General features: G+C 49.2%; 1 protein-coding gene across 1 annotated transcript in view; it reads left to right on the top strand.

Annotated features, from left to right (window-relative positions):
- The window catches only part of TRIM71 (tripartite motif containing 71), a 66,991-nt gene that overhangs the window by 32,170 nt on the left and 16,337 nt on the right, over nucleotides 1-18,484 (top strand). The window contains exon 2 of the mRNA XM_070777313.1: nucleotides 16,417-16,584. Coding sequence (XP_070633414.1) covers nucleotides 16,417-16,584 — 168 coding nt within the window. The remainder of the gene's footprint in view (nucleotides 1-16,416; nucleotides 16,585-18,484) is intronic.

Consider the following 18,484-nt stretch of genomic DNA (forward strand, 5'->3'; position numbering starts at 1 on the left):
TCTTCTTCCCTGAGAAGAAATAGAGGTTAAGGCTTTTCCTGGGATCGCAGTCGGCTGTGTTGGGAAATACAAATCAGAGCTCTGGGCTCCACGTGAGTCAGATCTAGTTTGTCAAAAGTGAGTGGGACACAATGGCTTAGGGGAGACCCCTGGGAAGACACTTAGGGTTGACCCTTTTGGAAGCTTCCTGGGGATTTAAACTCTCCCTTTCCCCATTTTGGGCTTCCCTGGTAGCTCAGATGACAAAGAATGTGCTTGCAGTGCAGGAGAGCCAGGTTTAATCTCTGGGTCTGGAAGATCCCCTGGAGGAGGGAAATGGCAACCCAGTCCAGTATTCTTGCCTGGAGAATTTCATGGACAGAGGAGGAGCCTGGCGGATACAGTCCACGGGGTCACAAAGAGTTGGACTCAACCGAGCGACGAACGCTTTCACTTTGCCCCGTTTTAATGGTTTTCTACTGCATTCTTCTAGGTAGCTACTTCTAGAGAACCACTTATTCAGAGACCTGGCCTCAGACACAGAAAGATGCTTCTGGTTGGACTGAGTAGGCTGTTGAGGTGCTGAGAGGTTGTGGCCAGCTCTTGGGGTTTGGGGAATCTGCATTTTCTTTGGGCTTTCCCTCTGTGGATGCTGCCTGATCAGGGTCTGGAATGGAATCTGTGAACTGAATTTTGATGGAACCAGCCATGGGCAGAGCTGGGAAGGACCCGTGACTATCTCATTTAATCCCTAGGCCTTACTCCGCTTCCCTGCTGACTCAGATGGTAAAGAAACGGCCTGCAGTGGCTGGAGACCTGGGTTCAATCTTTGGGTCTGGAAGATCCCCTGGAGGAGGGCATGACAACCCACTCCAATCTTCTTGCCTGGAGAATCCCATGGACAGAGGAGCCTGGCGGGCTACGGTCCTTGGGGTCGCAGCGAGACCCAGCTGAAAGGACTGAGTATGCACGTGTGCCTCCAGGTCTCACTCAAGAATGGAAGAAGGCGTTATCTCTCAGTGAAAAACTTCTTCTTTTCTAATGGATAAGATTGAAATGGTGTTTTAATTATTGATTGTTTCTCATGAGTCAGCAGCAGAGCCTGCCTTTTTACCTTGTCATTGGAGGTGGAAGGCTAGCTGGCCTGGAAGATTGAAGAAGGTGCGCTCCCCTGGCTGGTGATCAGCTGGGGCTGGCGGCCAGGGCTCCTAGTTTCTTCCTGGCCTGGGTTTCTCAGGGCGCTGCTGCTGGACTCAGAGAGTGAGGGCTCCATCGGGGTTTATAGAATGGCCACCACACATTTGATTGGGCAAGGGAAGTTGCACGACCAGCTCTGATTCAAGCAGAGGGGAAGTAGATGGTGTGTGTGTGTGTATTTTAAATATTTACTGATCTATTTGGCTGCACTGGGTCTTAGCTGTGGCATGTGGGATCTAGTTCCCTGATCCAGGGATCTAACCAAGGCCCTCTGCATTGGGAGCACATAGTCTTAGCCGCTGGTTTACCAGGGAAGTCCCAGATTTTATATTTTGATGAGAGGAATAGCAAAACGCATGCCGCTGTCTTCGATTGCGCACGAGTGGCTTTTCTTTGAAAAGCGCAGAAGGGCACCCTGGTGCTCCCCGCCAGTGATGAGAGCTGGACTTCCCCATCACATCCTGGATTTCTGTCCACGTTTTAATTAAACCTGCACACCGTGGAACCTGCAGTTCTGTCATACCTCCCAGCCTGTGTCCTTCCCCTCTCCTTGTTTTCTGTTTTGTTTTCATCGTGATGTGGGGTGTTTTTCATCAGCAGTTAGAGAGATGGCTAGACAAGGTCCAACAGGTGGCCAAGAACTTGTCCGTTCATCTGGGGACCTGCTGCCAGACGCATGGCCCCTTTCCTGTGTATTCTGCTGGTTACAGCGCCAGTCTCCCACCCGAGTAGTCACTCAAATGTTTATTGGGCTTTCATGTGCCAGACACATGAAAGGAAGCACAGAACAAGCAGAGGAAAGCGTTAAACCAAGAAAATTCAGGAGAGGGCTTCCCTGGTGGCTCAGAGAGTACACAGCACCACCTAGGAAGGAGTCTCTTTAAAACTGATCTCTGGCTCTCCTTCCTGGTGGCTCAGCGGTTAAAGAGGCTGCCTGCCAGTTCAGGAGACACGGGTTCGATCCCCGATCCAGGAAGATCCCACATGCTGTGGAGCACCTAAGCCTGGGCGCCACAGCTACTGAACCTGTGCCCTAGAGCCCACGCTCTGCCGCCGGGGAAGCCGCCGAAATGAGAAGCCTGCACCCTGCAGCTAGAGAGAAGTCCCCACTCTCTGCAACTGGAGAAGAGCCTACGCCGCAAGGAAGACCCAGCACAGCCAGAAGTAAATAAATAAAATAATTTTTAAAAAAGAATTCAGAGGAAGCCAGGAACCCAGGACCTTAGTGCTAGTAGTCAGGGGAAGGATCTGTCTGAGGAAGCGATACTGACTGGCAGGAACTGAGGGAGGGACGGGGGCAGCTGGGCGCTGGTGGTGCGAGGGGTAGGGTTTTCAAGCAGGGGGAAGCAGGTGGAGCTTGTGTGAAGCAGCCAGGAGTCCAGGACAGCCCAGTGAAACCCCGCAGGCCGAGGGGGCTCAGGCTTGCAGTGGGAACCATGGAGGGCTTCAAGGAGGGGGCACTGCCTCTGACTCTAAGAGGCGCTCTTGGGACTTCTAGAGGTCCAGGGATTAAGACTCAGCTTCCACTGCAGGTTTGATCCCTGGTCAGGGAAAAGTAAATGGGGGGAAAAAAAAGATTTAAAAAATACGCAGAAGGTACTCTCTGCGTGAGGAGACGCAGGGGAGCAGTGGTGGAAGGGTGGGCAGTGGAGTGAGACAGTACTTTCGTTTCTCCAGCAGCGTCCCCCTGGTGTGGACCTTTTGAGACTTAGGTTCCCCTTCCTCCTGGAAGTCTGCTGAGATTACCCGAGGCGGCCCAGTGTTCAATTTCTTCCCCCATTCCTGATCTTGCGGTCCTCGTTCATCGCCCCTCCTGGTGGGCTGTCCCCTCTTTGAGGGGAAGGAAAGGGCATGGTCCCAGGAGCAGGTGTAGTGAGGAAGCATGCCTGCCTTGGGGATTCCTGTTGAACACATGACCTCTGTTGGTGGGGACCGAACGGGGCTGGTCTGAGAGTGGCGGGGCAGCTCCGTGGCCGCATAGGAGGTTGGAGACATTTATCTTTTTAAATTGATTTGGCTGACCCAGTCTTAGTTGCAGCATGGGGGATCTAGTCCCCTGACCAGTGATAGAACCTGGGTCCCCAGCATTTGGAGCATTAACCACTGGACCACCAGAGAAGTCCCCAGTCTGCCTTTTCCGGTTGTATTTATGGGCTATGTAAATATTCCCTTCAGTGGGCAAAGAAAGTCACAGCCCTGGAGAAAGGTCATTGACCATGGGAGGGGCTTGGCAGCCCGTATCAGCCCTGCCTTGCAAACACAGCCAGCCTTGCAGACAGGATTCTGGAGTTGGATTTACCTTACCTCTTTGTTCACTGACCTAACTGGAGCCTTCAAGGCAGGCCACCATCCCTTTCCCCACTGCTAGAACTGCTCTTAGCATCTGGGTTTCATGCACTTGCGAACTCTTCACTACCAACCGTGAGATGAAGTATACACTCCCCACCTTGGGGGGATGGAAAGTGCTCAGTGAGCCCGCTTAACCAAAAGAGCTGGAGAAGGAAGGACCACATCAGCATCTGAACCTGGGTTTTCGGACTTCTCAACAAAAAGGTGGCCCCAGGCTGTGCCCTGGCCTCCTTCCGTGTAGCCCCCTCTGGTGCTTGAGCTCCCAGCTAACTTCGCCTTCAGTCTGCTGCAGGGTCTTCCCTGCACCTAGGCTGAGAAAAGTGCGCGTCTGCTCATAGTGTTCTTTTTAATTGAATTTGTAAATCTTGCATCTCGGTCCCTGTCCTTTTTTTTTTTTTTTTGCTGCACTTCATGGCTTGTGTGTGATTTTAGTTCCACCAGGGATTGAACTCGCACCCCGTGCAATGGAAGCACAGAGTCCTAAGCGCTGGGTTACTGGGGAAGCCCCATAAAAAGTCATTTCTGACTTACCTGCCTCACCCTTAGGCCATGTGACCCCAGTAAATCCTAAGGGATTTTGTACTTCTCTGGATGGCAGTCTTTCCTCTCTGCCCTCGTGTATTTTGGTTAATTCCCCATTTGTCTTAATGATCCTGTCCAGTGAGTTTTCATACTGGGCCATTTTTGAGAGTGAAAGAGGCCGTTGTTAATAATCACATGTAGACAACATGACCATGACCTCCCCAGGCTGACCACCCAAGACTTCTAGGAGACTGGAAGCTTCATGAGTTGATTTTTTTTTTTTTTTAAATCTCATAAGGCTCTTAGCTCAGAGCCTGAAATCCAGTGTAAATGGTTTTTTTTTTTTTTAAATAAAGTATGCAAACACTGCATACTTAATGCAGACATCATGGCCTCAGAGTCTACAAACCACCTGTATTAGTGCTGTTTGTGAAACGGTGACATTCACTCCAGGAGGCAACTGTTGGGAGAGCAGGGGGATAAGTGGACAGGCCAGCCTGAGACGTCCCAGTGGGCCTGTTACTTGGGGAAGGCCCTTGGAGTATTAGGTGCAGTGGGTTCTTCTGTCGAAGGGCTGAGGAAGAACCACCTGGGGCCAGAAGTTCAAAACACACCAGTTTGGGGCTTCCCTGACAATCCGGTGGTTAAGACTCTGCACTTCACAGAGGAGAGTGATGGTTCGATCCCTAGTCAGGAAACTAAGATCCCACATGTCGCACAGTGTGGCCAAAAATAAAAACAGAGACACCAATTTGAAGATCCATCACAGACAAATGCCTCCTGCACCTCCCAGGCCTTGCATCTCAGCTGGTTAGGTGCCAGCTAAAGTAAGGGTGACTCCCTCCCAGCGGTCTCCGCACAGAGCCAAACTAAGTAAGCAAGTCAGCAGTTTAAAAACCCAAGGAGAGACCTCTTTAAGGACTGTTCCTTTACTGTCTGCCTTGAACTTTGGATTACGTAACACTCCACCTGATTGTTTCCCAGCTCAGAGCGAGTGCATTTTGTCTTTCCTCTACCCTGTCAAGTCTGGCCTTTGAACTGGCGTTTATCCTTGAGTATCTGCGTGGGGCGGGGATGCTGGGGAGGCGCAGCCCCCTCCCCTCCTGTACCTCCTGGTTGCCTTACCTGCTGGGTCAGGGTCAGTGGGGCCATCCATTAAATTCTATTGAACAGCACACAGGTGCAGAGCAAAGAGGTGAAGCGCAGGCCTCCTCTGTTGGAATGAAGTGGGGTTTCTGAGGCAGTGCCGTCCATTTCTGAGGCTAGAATTATTCTCATTATCGTTACTGTCTCATTAGACCTTCATTCACGCAGGATGAGTGGTCCTGGGAATTCAGGCTTCTAACAGGAGTTGGACTCTAATCGTTCTACCCCAGTGGATGATCTTTTTTTCTGATTGCATCTTGTTTCTGTCAGTTGGCATTTCCTTGCCTGAAATCCCGCTGGCCTGTGTTGGAGTTCCCCGACTCCTTGTCAAATCCTGCTGTCAGTGCTTCTTTAGGACCACAGCCAACAGGATCCACACGCACTGGTGGGATGGAGGTGGGTGAACTCCAAGGACTCCGCATTCCTGCTGGCCTCACATCTCCATTGCTCACTGAGGTTTGGGTTTTCCCCTGGGGATGGGGACGGGGGGGTAATACCCGCCCTTGTAAACTGCCTGGATCACAGAATCAGGGTCCTATTCGTGTCTCCCAGCCCTGCATGGGTGACAGGTGACTCTTGAAATAAAGCTGGTCTCCTGGCTTGGCCTGGCCCTGTTGCGTTTGTAGGGGTGTCTGTGGGGCTTCTCTGGTGGCTCAGATGGTAAAGAATCCTGTAATGCAGGAGACCTGGGTTCAATCCCTGGGTTGGGAAGATCCCCTGGAGAAGTAAATAGTAACCCACTCCAGTATTCTTGCCTGGAGAATTTCATGGACAGAAGAACCTGGCGGGCTATAGTCCATGGGGTTACATACACGACTGAACAACTAACATATGGTGGGATTAAGTTTCCTGTTTTGGAGTCCAAGTAGAGTGCGATTTTTAAATTGACTGTCTAAAAGTGCTGACTTGAAAAGGGTTTTAGAAAGAAATCCATGTCTTGATAAGACATAGGCCTGTCGTATCACCTCCAGCTGCTGCACTGGAGCTGCGGTTTGAGGTCCCTCTGCTCTTGGTCACAGAGCGGTGATTCCTGAGGTGTCACAGGGGTCAAGGAGTGTGTCTGTCCATCTCTATTTGATGCTTTCCTTGATGGGGGTGGTTTTAAGGAGTGTCACCAAAACGTGAGGCTTGGGACTCTACAGATGCATGGGAGCCCTTGCCCCAGTCCTGTGCCAAGGGTCGCCCCTCACTGGCATTGAGAGAATTCACAGAAGCCATCCAGTGCTTCCTAAAGCTTTTTTTTTTCTTTTTTATACCAGATATTAAATTTGCCGACCAGGGATCGAACCTGTGCCCCTGCAGTGGAGGCATGGAGTCTTAACCACTAGAATGCCAGGGAAGTCCCATCTACTGCTTCTTTGGTTGGCTTCCTTCCCCTATTTGATTTTTTTTTTTTTAATTCATTTTTTACTTTTTTTTTTTTTTTTTTTTTGTCTGTCTAACTTTTATTTTCACATTTCTTTGATATGAAGCTGAAACGGAATATCCTGGGAGGTGAACATCAAGTTTGCCATTAAACTAAAGAGAGTTCCATAATGTTATTTTTTTTTTTTTTGGTTTTAATTTTATTTTATTTTTAAACTTTACATAATTGTATTAGTTTTGCCAAACATCAAAATGAATCCACCACAGGTATACATGTGTCTCGGTGTGTGAAATCTTTACTTCTCTGACCAGGAATCAAATCCGGGCCCCCTACAGGAACATTCCCCTGCCCCGTCCCCACTTCCCAATTTAAATCATTCCTGCCTGTGAACAAGGTTCTTAGAGCAATAAATACTCTTGATTTGGAGGCAGTGCTTGATAAGGTTACTGTCCCTGAGAATCGTCAGCAGGTGTGACTGTCACAGTGAGCCACTGGGAAGGCCAGTGTTGGATCTGTCTTGTCTTGCCCATGGCAGCAGACAACCGAGTCCAGAAGGTGTTCAGTTCAAAGTAACAGAACTTGTCCAGCTGGGGAGAGAGAGGAAGGAACATTTTTGTTGGTTGTGTTGGAGGGATAAGATTCGCCTTGTGTGCGTGTGTGCTCAGTGGAGTCCGACTCTCTGTGACCCCATGGACTCTAGCCCGCCAGGCTCCTCTGGCCCTGGGATGTCCCAGGCAAGAATCCTAGAGTGTGGGTTGCCGTTTCTTCCTCCAGATCGAACCCAAGTTTCCTGCATCGTCAGATGGTTTCTTTACCCTGAGCCACTAGGGAAGCCCGAGATACGGCTTACTAGGAAGAATTTAAAACCTTCTTCATCTTGCATTTTTTTTCTTATCTGAGCCTTTTATTTTTTTTTGGCTGCGCTGGGTCTTCAGTGCGGCGCCGGGCTTCTCTAGTTGTGGCCAGCGGGCTTAGTTGCCCTGCAGCCACATGGATCTTAGTTCCCTCACCAGGGATCAAACCCACCGCCCCTGCATTGCAAGGTGTACTCTTCATCGATGGACCACCAGGGAGGCCCCTTGCTTGAGTCTTAGTTTCTGCTGCCTTTCTGGAGATAAGTGCTTTTCCCTTGGTTTTTACATCCGCGTGTCCACGTGGTCTCAGCCACAGGGGCCACTGAGACCCCTTAAGCAGCTTCAAGGGGCGAAAGGGCTCAGGTGCATGGCATCACACACTTTTTTTTAAGAGGTGAGGGCTGAGTTACATGGCCACCTACAGAGTCTGGCCATTTCTTAAAGTCAGCCCCTCTGCTTCCCCGAATCTGGTCCAGAACACAGCAGATTAAAATTGGACCTTGGTTTTTCGACCTCAGAGGCAAACAGGAAAACTGTGTATCTGTGTCAGAATCTATCTTCTTGTGCCTGGCTTGAAAATCTGTCCACGGGCAGTGATCTCCGTTGTTGGGACCGATCTCTTTTATTTGCTGCTGGAAGCTGCCTGGGCCACTCATTAGTACATCAGAGGTCAGGTGCGCGCCAGGGCAGCAGCTGGGACACTAATGATTTCGTGCGGCTTTGTGTGACCGCCGGCCGCCTGTGGGGCTGTAAATCGGACTCGGGGTTCTAATTTTATCAAAGCCTCCAGGGAGTTGGTCCGACTTGCCTCTTGTGAGATTAAACTTAAGATAATATTTATAGTGGAGGGCAAAGGAAAAATAATACCTAATGGGAACATTGTGGGAAGAATGGTAGCGACCTATTAGAAGTAAATTATGTGGGGCCATTGGAGTAACTCATTTATGGGCTCAAGGAGTATTTATTAGGTCTTTAGCTCTGAGGAGTCCGTACAGAGCCTGGGCTCCAATCTTCATTGTATTGTGTTGTATTGTATTGACGTAAATACAATCATACATTTTGACAATTTAATTTTTTTGGCTCCGCAGCATGTGGGATCCTTAGTTCCTGGATCAGGTATGGAACCTGTGCCCCCTGCAGTGGAAGCAAGGGAGTCTTAACCACTGAACCACCAGGGAAGTCCCCATTTTGACAGTTCTATACACCTGTATACCCACTCCTTCCTGCAAGATAATAGGAACATCCATCACTCCAGAATATCTCCCTTGAGTTTCTTCCAACCACACCTGTTTTCACCTGTAACTTCTTTAATTTTTTTTTCACTTTAGATTAGTTTTGCCTTCAAAGAAATAGAATTACACAGTATATGCTTTTTTTCTTTTAATTCTAGCTCTTTCCACTAAGCATCTGTGTGGTGGCACAAATCAGTAATTGATCCTCACTGTTAAAAGTATTGTGTGGACAATACTGTTTCTCTGTTGATAGGGAAGTTTTGTTTTCATTTTCAAACTGGAAGAATTTCTGAATAACCCGCTTTTCATGTAAGTAAAGAAGTTTATTTGCTGGAAAAAAAAAAAACGTTTGGTAAGCAGCAGCCCCACACACAGTTCTGGCATGTTCGAGAGTGTCACTCGATGTAAGTTGGGTCTCTTGGAAGAAACCCCCGGCACAGGAGTGTCGCGTGCTCTTTGACCATAGGCCACTGTTGGAGTCTTCCAGGAGTGAGGAAGACTGTAGAACTGTGGGCAGTCAACCCTGCTGGCCTTGGCGGGCATGGCTGGCCATGAAGGTGCCTCAGGCTGGTTGCTTTGGGCAAGACTCCAGCCTGAAAACCAGAATCCGACCCAGGAGCAAAGGAGCTGTTGCAGGTTGGGCACCGCCAGAGGTAGACAGGGTTTGGGTGGAGAACTTGTTTATCAGTATCATCTGAGGAAGTAGGATGGCTGCAGACCCCCAAGGAGGCGCTCAGTGATGCCCCCTACTGGGGGCAGGGCCTGAGTACAGCTGGGCAGGCATAGGGAGGGTTGAGTACTCCTGGGTATCACAAGTGAACAGACGAAAGAGTCATAGTTCATCTCTGGAGTTCCCTTGTGTGTTGTCCCACACTGAGTATTCTGTGACATCCTGATTATACATTTATAAATTTCATGTTTCTTTTTGGACTTCACAAAAGCGCTGAGAAATTCTGACTGAAGCTCCATGTGGGAATTTTTGTCTTCTGCCTGCTGTTTTTCCTTCCTTCCTTGGCATCTCGAGCTCTGCCCTTAGAGCTCTCTTGGGGGTTTTCTCCTGCCCTCAAAACCTAGCTGCAGCCTTCAAGTATCATCAGGATCCTAGAAAAACACACACGTGGGTTATACGTCTTTCTTGCCGCCTCTAGGAGTCAGATTTGCCGTTGGAACCTTAGTTTTGGGAGGGGGCTGTAATGGGGAATATTTGTAAGGCTCCTTGTGACTCTGGGCGAAGGTGTTGTCTGCTTTACTGCATAGAGTGTCCTTGTTTTCTGGGGGCCGCAGTGCTAGAGGAAAACTGATTTCCTTCCAGGATGAACTCATTTCCATTTCTTTTTAAAATAATTCTGACAGTTCTATGAACCCCCAATTGAGTTCTTTCTCCTTTTAGCAATCCGCAGGTAAACTCAGCCAAGTCCACCCATTCAGCTGTAGAAATAGAACTTACTTCTCTAGTTACCAGTGGCTTTTCATAAAAAGGTAGTGGTTCTGCTTTTTGTATGTGTTGATAGTAGAAGCTGTGTGTCCCGGGAGGGTTCTTCCTGGGGTTGAACCCTGAGATAGGAAATATAAAGTATAAAATATAAATACTGCCGGGATATAAAGTGGAGATCCGATGTCCCTGACTCTGGGGTGTTGGGCCCTGATCCACAAGCAGGAGCAGGTGAAGAGGAGCAAGAGAAACCTGGAGGAAGCCTTGTGGGTGGGGAGCTGGGTCTTGCTGGGTGATAGGTGGTGGTTGGGTGGTGGTAGGAAGGAAGAGGGCAGCAAATGGTCATTGGGAGTGTGAAAATTTTCTTTTGTTCTAAAAAAATAGGAACGGGATTTTGAAGTGGCACAGAAACCTCCAATGAGCCACATGGGATGTTCTGTGATCCTGAACTATGCTTTCCCTTGGCACCAGCAACCACGTTGGGTCTAAAGTCGGCAGAGCAGGGAGTTCGCTGGTGGTCCAGTGGTTAGGACTCTGTGCTGTCACTGCTGGGGCCTGAGTTCAATTCCTGGTTGGGGAACTAAGATCCTACAAGCAGTGCAGCACAACCAAAAAAAAAAAAAAAATAGGGTTGTTAGAGCTGGGGGCATTCCTCCTCTCTCTTGGGATTAGATGTGCCTTGATGTGCTGTTTCTGATTTTGGAAAGTTTATACTGTGAAACAGCACCACAAAATAATGAATATTAGCAGTTCTTTGGTGAACTATATGAAAACTCACCCTAAATGGTATAGATAAAAATTAGAAATCATTTTCACGCCAGTTCAGTTTTTGCTGCCACACAACATACATAGAAACTTTTGGTTTCCAGAGTGTTGGATTTGGGGGGACTGCAGAATGGGATTCTGGGCTTGTGTGGGGACTCCCTGTGTTCGTTTCACTGGTGTTTGAATGGCACCTCTGGCAATCCCTCCTCTTTATGCCGCCCGAGACCTTTCCCACTGTCCACCTCTGGTATCGTCCCAAGTGGCCTCACTCCCCTCCACCCTTGGAAAATCTGGCCACCACTGCCGAGCACTCGAAACCCCAGCCTTGCTTTTTTGCTTCTCCTCTGGGGCCTCCCTTCAGCCTTCCCTTCGACTTGCAGCCAAGCAGAGTGGACCTGTACACTGGCCTTCCGTGTAGGTTTGGGGCGTGTGTGTGTGTTTTAATTTCACTGGAGTACACCTGTTTTACAGTTTGTTTCTTCCAAGTGGGTCGGCTGCCTGTTTGTATATATCCCCCTTTTTGTGGATTTCCCTCTCATTTAGGGCACCTCAGAACGTTGAGTTCCTGTGCCAGTACAATAGGTTCTCGTGAGTTATCTATTTTATACACAGCATCAATAGTGGATATACGTCAGTCCCAGTTCATCCCACCCCCACCCCCACCCCCTCTCGGAGTCCATACATTTGTTCTCTACTTCCGTGTGTATTTCTGTTTTGCAAATAAGAGGTTTGGTCTCTTGGGGACACAGACTAGCACTCGAACCACCTTTGTTCTTCACGGGAGTGGAGGCTGACTCTGACATCAGGTTATTAAACTCAAGAAGGCCTGCTATCCACACTTGCAAGTAGGGTTTTTTTTTTTTTTTTTCCTTCTGATACGTCAAAGTAGCAATTGAATCTATTACCAAATGGAAAATTCTGGGCTTTGTAAAGAGCAATGTGAAGAATATTCGCTGCAGCATTGCTTGCGAGTTTTCCAAAATCAGGAAACAGCATTAAAATCCTATCAGCAGGTACTAATTAAATAAGTCGCGGTATATCCACAGACAACGTAACACAGCAGTAAAATGGGCAGCTGGGCCCAGAACAGCCTCCGGGTTAATACACTTAAGTGAAAAAGTCTGCTATAATCTCCTATTTGTGTCTTAGAATATAGCAGGTTTTTTGGATGATTACATAAAAATGCAGAAACAACCGAGCTGTTGGGGCAGATTTAAAAAAAAACCAGTTTGTATATTTTTGCATTAAAAATGCACATATTTTGAAAAGTTTCTGACTCCTTTCCCCCATAAGAGGGTAGCTTGTCCCCCGCTGGACTCTGAGCCAGTGGTGATGGTGTCCGAAGGAGGGTCCAAGATTCCTTTCTTCACTTCCCAGGCTCCCTGAGGCCGCACGTGGTTGGAGGTGCGGGACAGCTTGTGTGGATTTGAGAGCCCTGGTTTTCAATCTGTTTTTCCCTTAGTCAAGTGAAGCTCGGTTTCCGTGTTGTTGAAGACTTGGTTTCGTGGCTTGACTTGACTCCTTGAACGTGGTTTACCATTTTTTAATAGGAGAGGCTGCTGAGTGTCATGAACAGATAAGGCTTCTGGTTGTCACCAGCCCGCCTCCCCCTGTAGCCTCCCAGTGTCTGGAAGGGCGGGTGGAGACCTCCTCCTGTCTACGCCTGAGTTTGTGGGAGGCCGCATGTCCTCAGTTCATTTTAAGGGCTGCCAAAAAATCTCCAGAAATAAGTTGTTGTTATTTCAGTCGGGGCATTGGGACAATGAGAGGCCCCCTTCATCCTTTGCATGTATACTTCTCATTGATGTGGGTAGTTGTGTTTTAACCTGGAGTTCCACAGAGTGTGTGTGTGTGTGTGTTCCTTGTTGGATCACACGTTGTATAAAACGGTAGATTCCGTGGGCACACCGTCTTGTTCATTAACAGAGCACTTAGTTTAAGCCCTGGCTAAGGTAAACCTGCCTGCTTGGTATTTTTATTTATTTTTTCTCTAACTTCCCCCCACCTCCCCCTTCCTCTCCTGCTGGGCTCACATTCCTAGGTCTTTGTCTCTGCCTGGTATTTTAGAAATTTTGGGAGAGGAAGGCAGTGGGTGGGGCGTTCTGGAAGCTGGGGGCAGGGAAGAGGGTGGTCACTTGCAGGGTCAGAGGTCAGGCCTGCTCCATTCAGCTGGGGCAGCCAGATTGTCGCCATGTGGGGGGGAGGGGGCGTGTCCGAGCATCTGCCCGGGAAGCCCCGAAGGGGCAGCTCAGGCCCTGGAATTCCTGCCGCCAGAGGCCTGCTCCCTCCCTCCTCCCCGAGCCACAGTTCATGGCCTCTGCCACATTTCTTTCTGCCTGTGGCCCCTCTGAACAGCCCTCCAGTTTATTCTTTCAAAATAACCTTAAATAAGCTGGTTCAGAGAGAGTTGCACCCGTGCACACCCATGTACACCCTGCCTGTTCACTGAGTCTCACGAGGTCCAAAAGTGTTGGGTTTTGACCTTAGAACCTGTTAGGCAAGTGAGGTGTGGAGCTTCTGAATGGAGTGACGTCCCTCCCAAGTTTTACTCTAATAGAAAGTTTACAGTATGTGATCATCGTGTTTTTTGGTTTTAGAATAGTGTGTTCTTGGAAAAAATCAATAGTTGGCCAGGGCTCTGTGACAACCTAGAAGAGTGGGATGGGGTGGGAGTGGAAGGGAGGTTCAAGAGGGAGGGGACATATGTATATCTATAGCAGACTTGTGTCGATGTATGGCAGAAACCAACACAATATTGTAAAGCAGTTACCTTTCAATTAATAAATTAAAAAATCAACAGTTGAATGAAAAGCATTGCTGGGGCTCTGCTTTTACCTTCCTTTTTAAAAAAAAATTTTTTTCCATGCCAGACAGCATATGGGACCCTAGTTCCCCCTCCAGGTTATCAAATGCAGGTTATGACCCACCGCCTGCATCCCTGCTTTGGAAGCAGAAGTCTTAGCCAGTGGACCACCAGGGAAGTCCTCCCCACTGTTCGTGTCACCCGCAGCCCTGTGACCGGTAGTTAGCCTGGAACTGCAGAAGCACTGGCACTTCGAAAAGCAGAGTATATTAGAGCTACACTGATCCCATGTGAAACACTGTCAGGTGGGGTCATGCCCCAGGACCCCCATTTCCCCGTTGTCGAAGTGCTTCTGGCCTCCTGCTTCAGGCCTCCCCTCTCTGCCTAGGATCTCTTTTCTGGCCTTACCGCTTGGAGGATCCCATTTATTTGTTTATTTCTGGCTGCACTTCATAGCACATGGGCTCTTAGTTCCCCAACCAGGGATTGAACTTAATTAAGCCCACTGTAGTTGAAGCTCAAGAGTCTTAACCATGAGACCACCAGAGAAGTCCCTGCAAGATCCTTTGAAACCCACGATTTGTGGGATCTCTTCCCCGGACAGTATCATTCATGTATACTCTAGAGTTTGCAAACTTAAAAGCCCAGAAAAATCACCTTAATGCCAGTTGAACAATTGGCACCTGGAGGCTGGCTTCTGGCTCAGCCCAGAATTCTCTGGTGTGTGGCATTGAGTCCCCAGAGATAGGGTTCCTGGGAGTTCTGGAGTGGAAGGGGTTTCCTGAGGTCCCTGGTCAGACACCACGTGCTCCATACAAGGAACTGAAGCCGAGACAGGTGACTGGATAGCAGGTGTCCTGGCAGGCAGGTGGTAGTGCCAGGCTCAGGCTGACAGCCTAACGTTCTTCCCCACTTGGCCAGAGCCCACAGATCTAAGAAAGCAGGCAGACACCAGTCATCCTCCCACCCCCCAGCCCAAAGAAAAAAGTGGATCCTGAGCAGAGGTGAAGAGAAGATTGCTTAGCTGTTTGGTAAGAGGAAGGGAGCCTTCTGCTGGGAGGTTTTCACACTTCACATTAGCAGGAGTGATCCCTTTATTCCCGTGACAAATGGAAGGAGCAGAGGGGAGGGATGTTGTTCAGGCCAGAGAAACGCTTTAGCAGAACTTGGTAAAAACAGAGCGTCCAGGAATTTCCCTACATTTATTTAGCGTTTTTTGGTTTAGATCTCAGGCTGGCTTGAGAATTTTAAATTTATCAAATGAGAAAGATTACATCTCTAAATGGCAGGCCTTTTTCAAAAAGCAATTGGCCTTCACGGAGGCAAGTACCTCCTGGACTCGACTTCTGGAGAAGTACCGCACTCAACAAGTTACAAACCCGATCACGTTTCCTGCCTGACAAAGGGGGTCTAGAAACTTGCCGGATCACAACCATTTCTTCCAAGCAGGAATTTGATATCCTTAGTCTTTCCTTTTTCCCGTTCTTGGATCCCAGACAGAGAAGAAGCACCCTAACCTTTACTGGGTCACGTGCTGCTCTGTGTGGAGCGGCCTGTTTGCCTGGCAAACAGCCGCTTGGGGGTGTCGTTTCCTAATGGACATGCTCCACCCACAATAAATAATGCGAGCTGACCTGGGGCCTTGGAGTATGGGACGTGCAGTGTAATAGGAACTTCCTGGGTCTCAGAGCACCCCCATCTCTTCTTCCATCTCACAACACTCTGCTTCCAGAATCTCCCGGTCCTGGGTCTTACCCCCTTGGTGACACCTTGGCAGGTGCTTTGTGCCCTGGACGGGGCAGCCAGAACCCTGTGTGTTGGGAGCAGCCCTTGCTACCTGTGTGGCCTCTTCTCCCGGGCATTGAGTGCTGAGGATGTGAAGGCACCCCCCGCCACCAGACACACAAACTGCTTCCCTGCCTGTTGGCTGGCTTCCCCTCACCCCCTGGTGTAACAGAGGCAGACTGAAGCCCTGCTCTTGTAAGCAAGCCAGCAAACATTTACAGACCGCGGTGCCGAGGGCCAGCTCTGGGGAGGGATGCGATGGGACTGGCCCCGCGCCAAGGAGCTTTTGCTGTTGAGAGTTGGGCGTTTATCAGCAGGTGGAGGCGGTGCCAAGCCTTCTGCCCCTCCCAGCACTGGGGGAGCCCCAGGGCAGCACAGAACTTGGCATAAAGCAGCTCTGTCAAGCACCAGCTGCCTCCCAGGGTCAGCTCCTGGGAACAACTTGGCGGGATAGAGAAAGACAAGAAGCTGGCTGGCTTTTACCATGAGCCTCTGGCCCTTGTTCCAGAAACGGAAGCCCTCACCTTGCTTAAGTGCTTCTCGATGGGGAAGGTGGCAGCGGGCGCTGGTGGGTGGGTGTTTGATCCTGGCCCCCCGCCTGGCTTCCCAGCCCAGAGCCTGGGATGGCAAGAGAAACTTCGTGTATTGGTTCATTCCGGCCACCCATCTCAGACCGCAGAGACATACTCTTGGAACTTCCTCTGGTTAGATTAGGATTAGGGAAGTCTCTGATGGCAGGAGGATTGTTTTGTTTCTTTGTTTCTTGGCCTTCCAAGTGGCTCAGTCATGGCTGTGAAAGAAACTGGAGCAGAACGGGGGAGCTGGTTGGTTTTTCTCTGTGTTGGGGGTGGAGAGGAGCAGGTTCCTCAGGGTGGACGGCGGTGCGCCCCCCCCCCCCCCCCCGGTGGGGGGTGTGTGTTTGCCGTGGGGGTCTGCTGCAGAGCGTCCTGCACGCTGCTAACGCCTGCGTCTCTCTGGTCCCCAAGGTGCTGCACCTGTACTGCGACACGTGCTCCGTGCCCATCTGCCGCGAGTGTACAGTGGGCCGGCACGGCGGCCACAGCTTCGTCTACCTCCAGGAGGCGCTGCAGGACTCGCGGGCCCTCACCATCCAGCTGCTGGCCGACGCCCAGCAAGGCCGCCAGGCCATCCAGGTCAGTCCCTCCCCACCCTTCACCCATCTCCCTGGTTCTTCCTGGCACAGAAAACCTTTCCCACCCCCCCTTTCAGATGTGTGCAGATGTTTGGGTGTGCCATGGGACAGTGACCCCGATGAGCCCACGTGACAGGCAGCGGCAGTCACGTGAGGGCGGAGCGGGCAGGGCATGGAGACCTCACAGTCTCGTGAAGATGACAGTGGTGTGGCTTGAGTTACTAGCTGCTTGGGGCAGGTTTCCCATCCAAGTTCCTCTCTCCCACCTTTCCCACACCCCCCGCCCCAATCCAATGGACATCAGCCTGCTTCAGTCAGAACTGTAGGAAGATTGTCCTCATCTTGCTACCCAGATTGGTTTACAGGTGAGAAATAAGTGAGCATGGGAAATTTTATATAAGGTTCAGAGTCTCAAACTTCCCTGGGAGCTAAATAAGGTCATGTAGGAAGGGATACATGTAACTTTGGGACACAGGGAAGTTCGCTTACATAGGTAATAATAGTGTTGCCTGATCCAGGTTGACAGGGTTTTAGGAAAATAAAATAATCAGGTTGTTTTCCTTGTCTGGTAGGATAAGCTTGAAAGTCAAGCATTACTAATCCTTGAGCAGAAATTGAATAGGAAACTGTTTAGAATGTGAATTATTTTTTAAAATAAGATTTTTGGAAGGAGACAGTAAAGAACTGATCATGCTTTAGGGAAGAAGGATGGTTTAGGATTTTAGTAAGTTTCTCAGCAACTGTCAACATTTCTATGCATGATACTGAAGTAATCTTTCTGCTGAGTCAGGTTATCTGATAGCCACATGCTGGGAAAGATTGAGGGCAGGAGGAGAAGGGAATGACAGAGGGTGAGATGGTTGGATGGCCTCACCCACTTGATGGACATGAGCAAACTCCGGGAGATGGTGAAGGACAGGGAAGCCTGGGAGGCTGCAGTCTGTGGGGTTGCAACGAGTCAGACTCAACTTAGCAACTGAACAACAGCAAATGTAATCTGAGAATTTCATAAAGGTTTTCCCTGGGGCCAGCCATAGTTTGGATCAGGAGTATAGTTGCTTTCCACTTAAGACAGCCTTGATTCTTTACTTACTTTTTCATCACATGTAAGATGCCATTAATTGTAAGATACACATTTATGTAGTATACAACCAAGAAAGGAAAAAAGCCCACTGACAATGTTAAGATGAATCATAGTTTCAAAGGTACACAATGTGATAAAGTATCACTCATATCTGCTGTGGTGGCCTGTATCGGTGACACTTGCTTCTCTCTTATCTTCTGACTATCAGGCCACTTTAAATACCTGTCATCAGGTCACCACTGTTCTCTATGCAGACATCACTAATCGCTTTCGGCACTTTTCTCCGTGAAACCCAGATTTGGCCTCAGACTCTCCTCGCTACTAAGTGGCCGCCACTCAACAGTCAGCTGGCATCACTGACTTCCCTGCCCAGATTGGGATCCTCAACTTCAAGTGTTTGATTGAATCTGTTAACATTTGAAGACAACCTTTTTTTCCTCAAGTGCCATGCTTGTTTGGTGATCTTTCTTCTTTCCTCCCTCCCCCGCCCCCCCTTTCTTTGCTTCCTTCTTATTTATTTATTTTAAAAATATTTATTTTTGGTTGTGCCAGGTCTTAGTTGCGGCACACAGGATCTTTAGTTTTGGCATGTGGAATCTAGTTCCCCGACCAGGGGTCGAACCAGGCCCCCTGCATCAGGATCACAAAGTCCCAGCTCTTGGACCACCAGGGAAGTCCCTCTTCTTCTTTTTTAAAAAAACTAATTATTTCAGTTGGAGGATTACTTTACAATATTTTGGTGGTTTTTGCCGTACATCAACATGAATCAGCCACGGTGCACATTTCTTTTTTTATATCAAGTTTGTGTTTCTGTTTT

The sequence above is a fragment of the Bos indicus genome, chromosome 22 (genome assembly GCF_029378745.1).
Source record: "Bos indicus isolate NIAB-ARS_2022 breed Sahiwal x Tharparkar chromosome 22, NIAB-ARS_B.indTharparkar_mat_pri_1.0, whole genome shotgun sequence".
Classification (NCBI taxonomy): Eukaryota; Metazoa; Chordata; class Mammalia; order Artiodactyla; family Bovidae; genus Bos; species Bos indicus.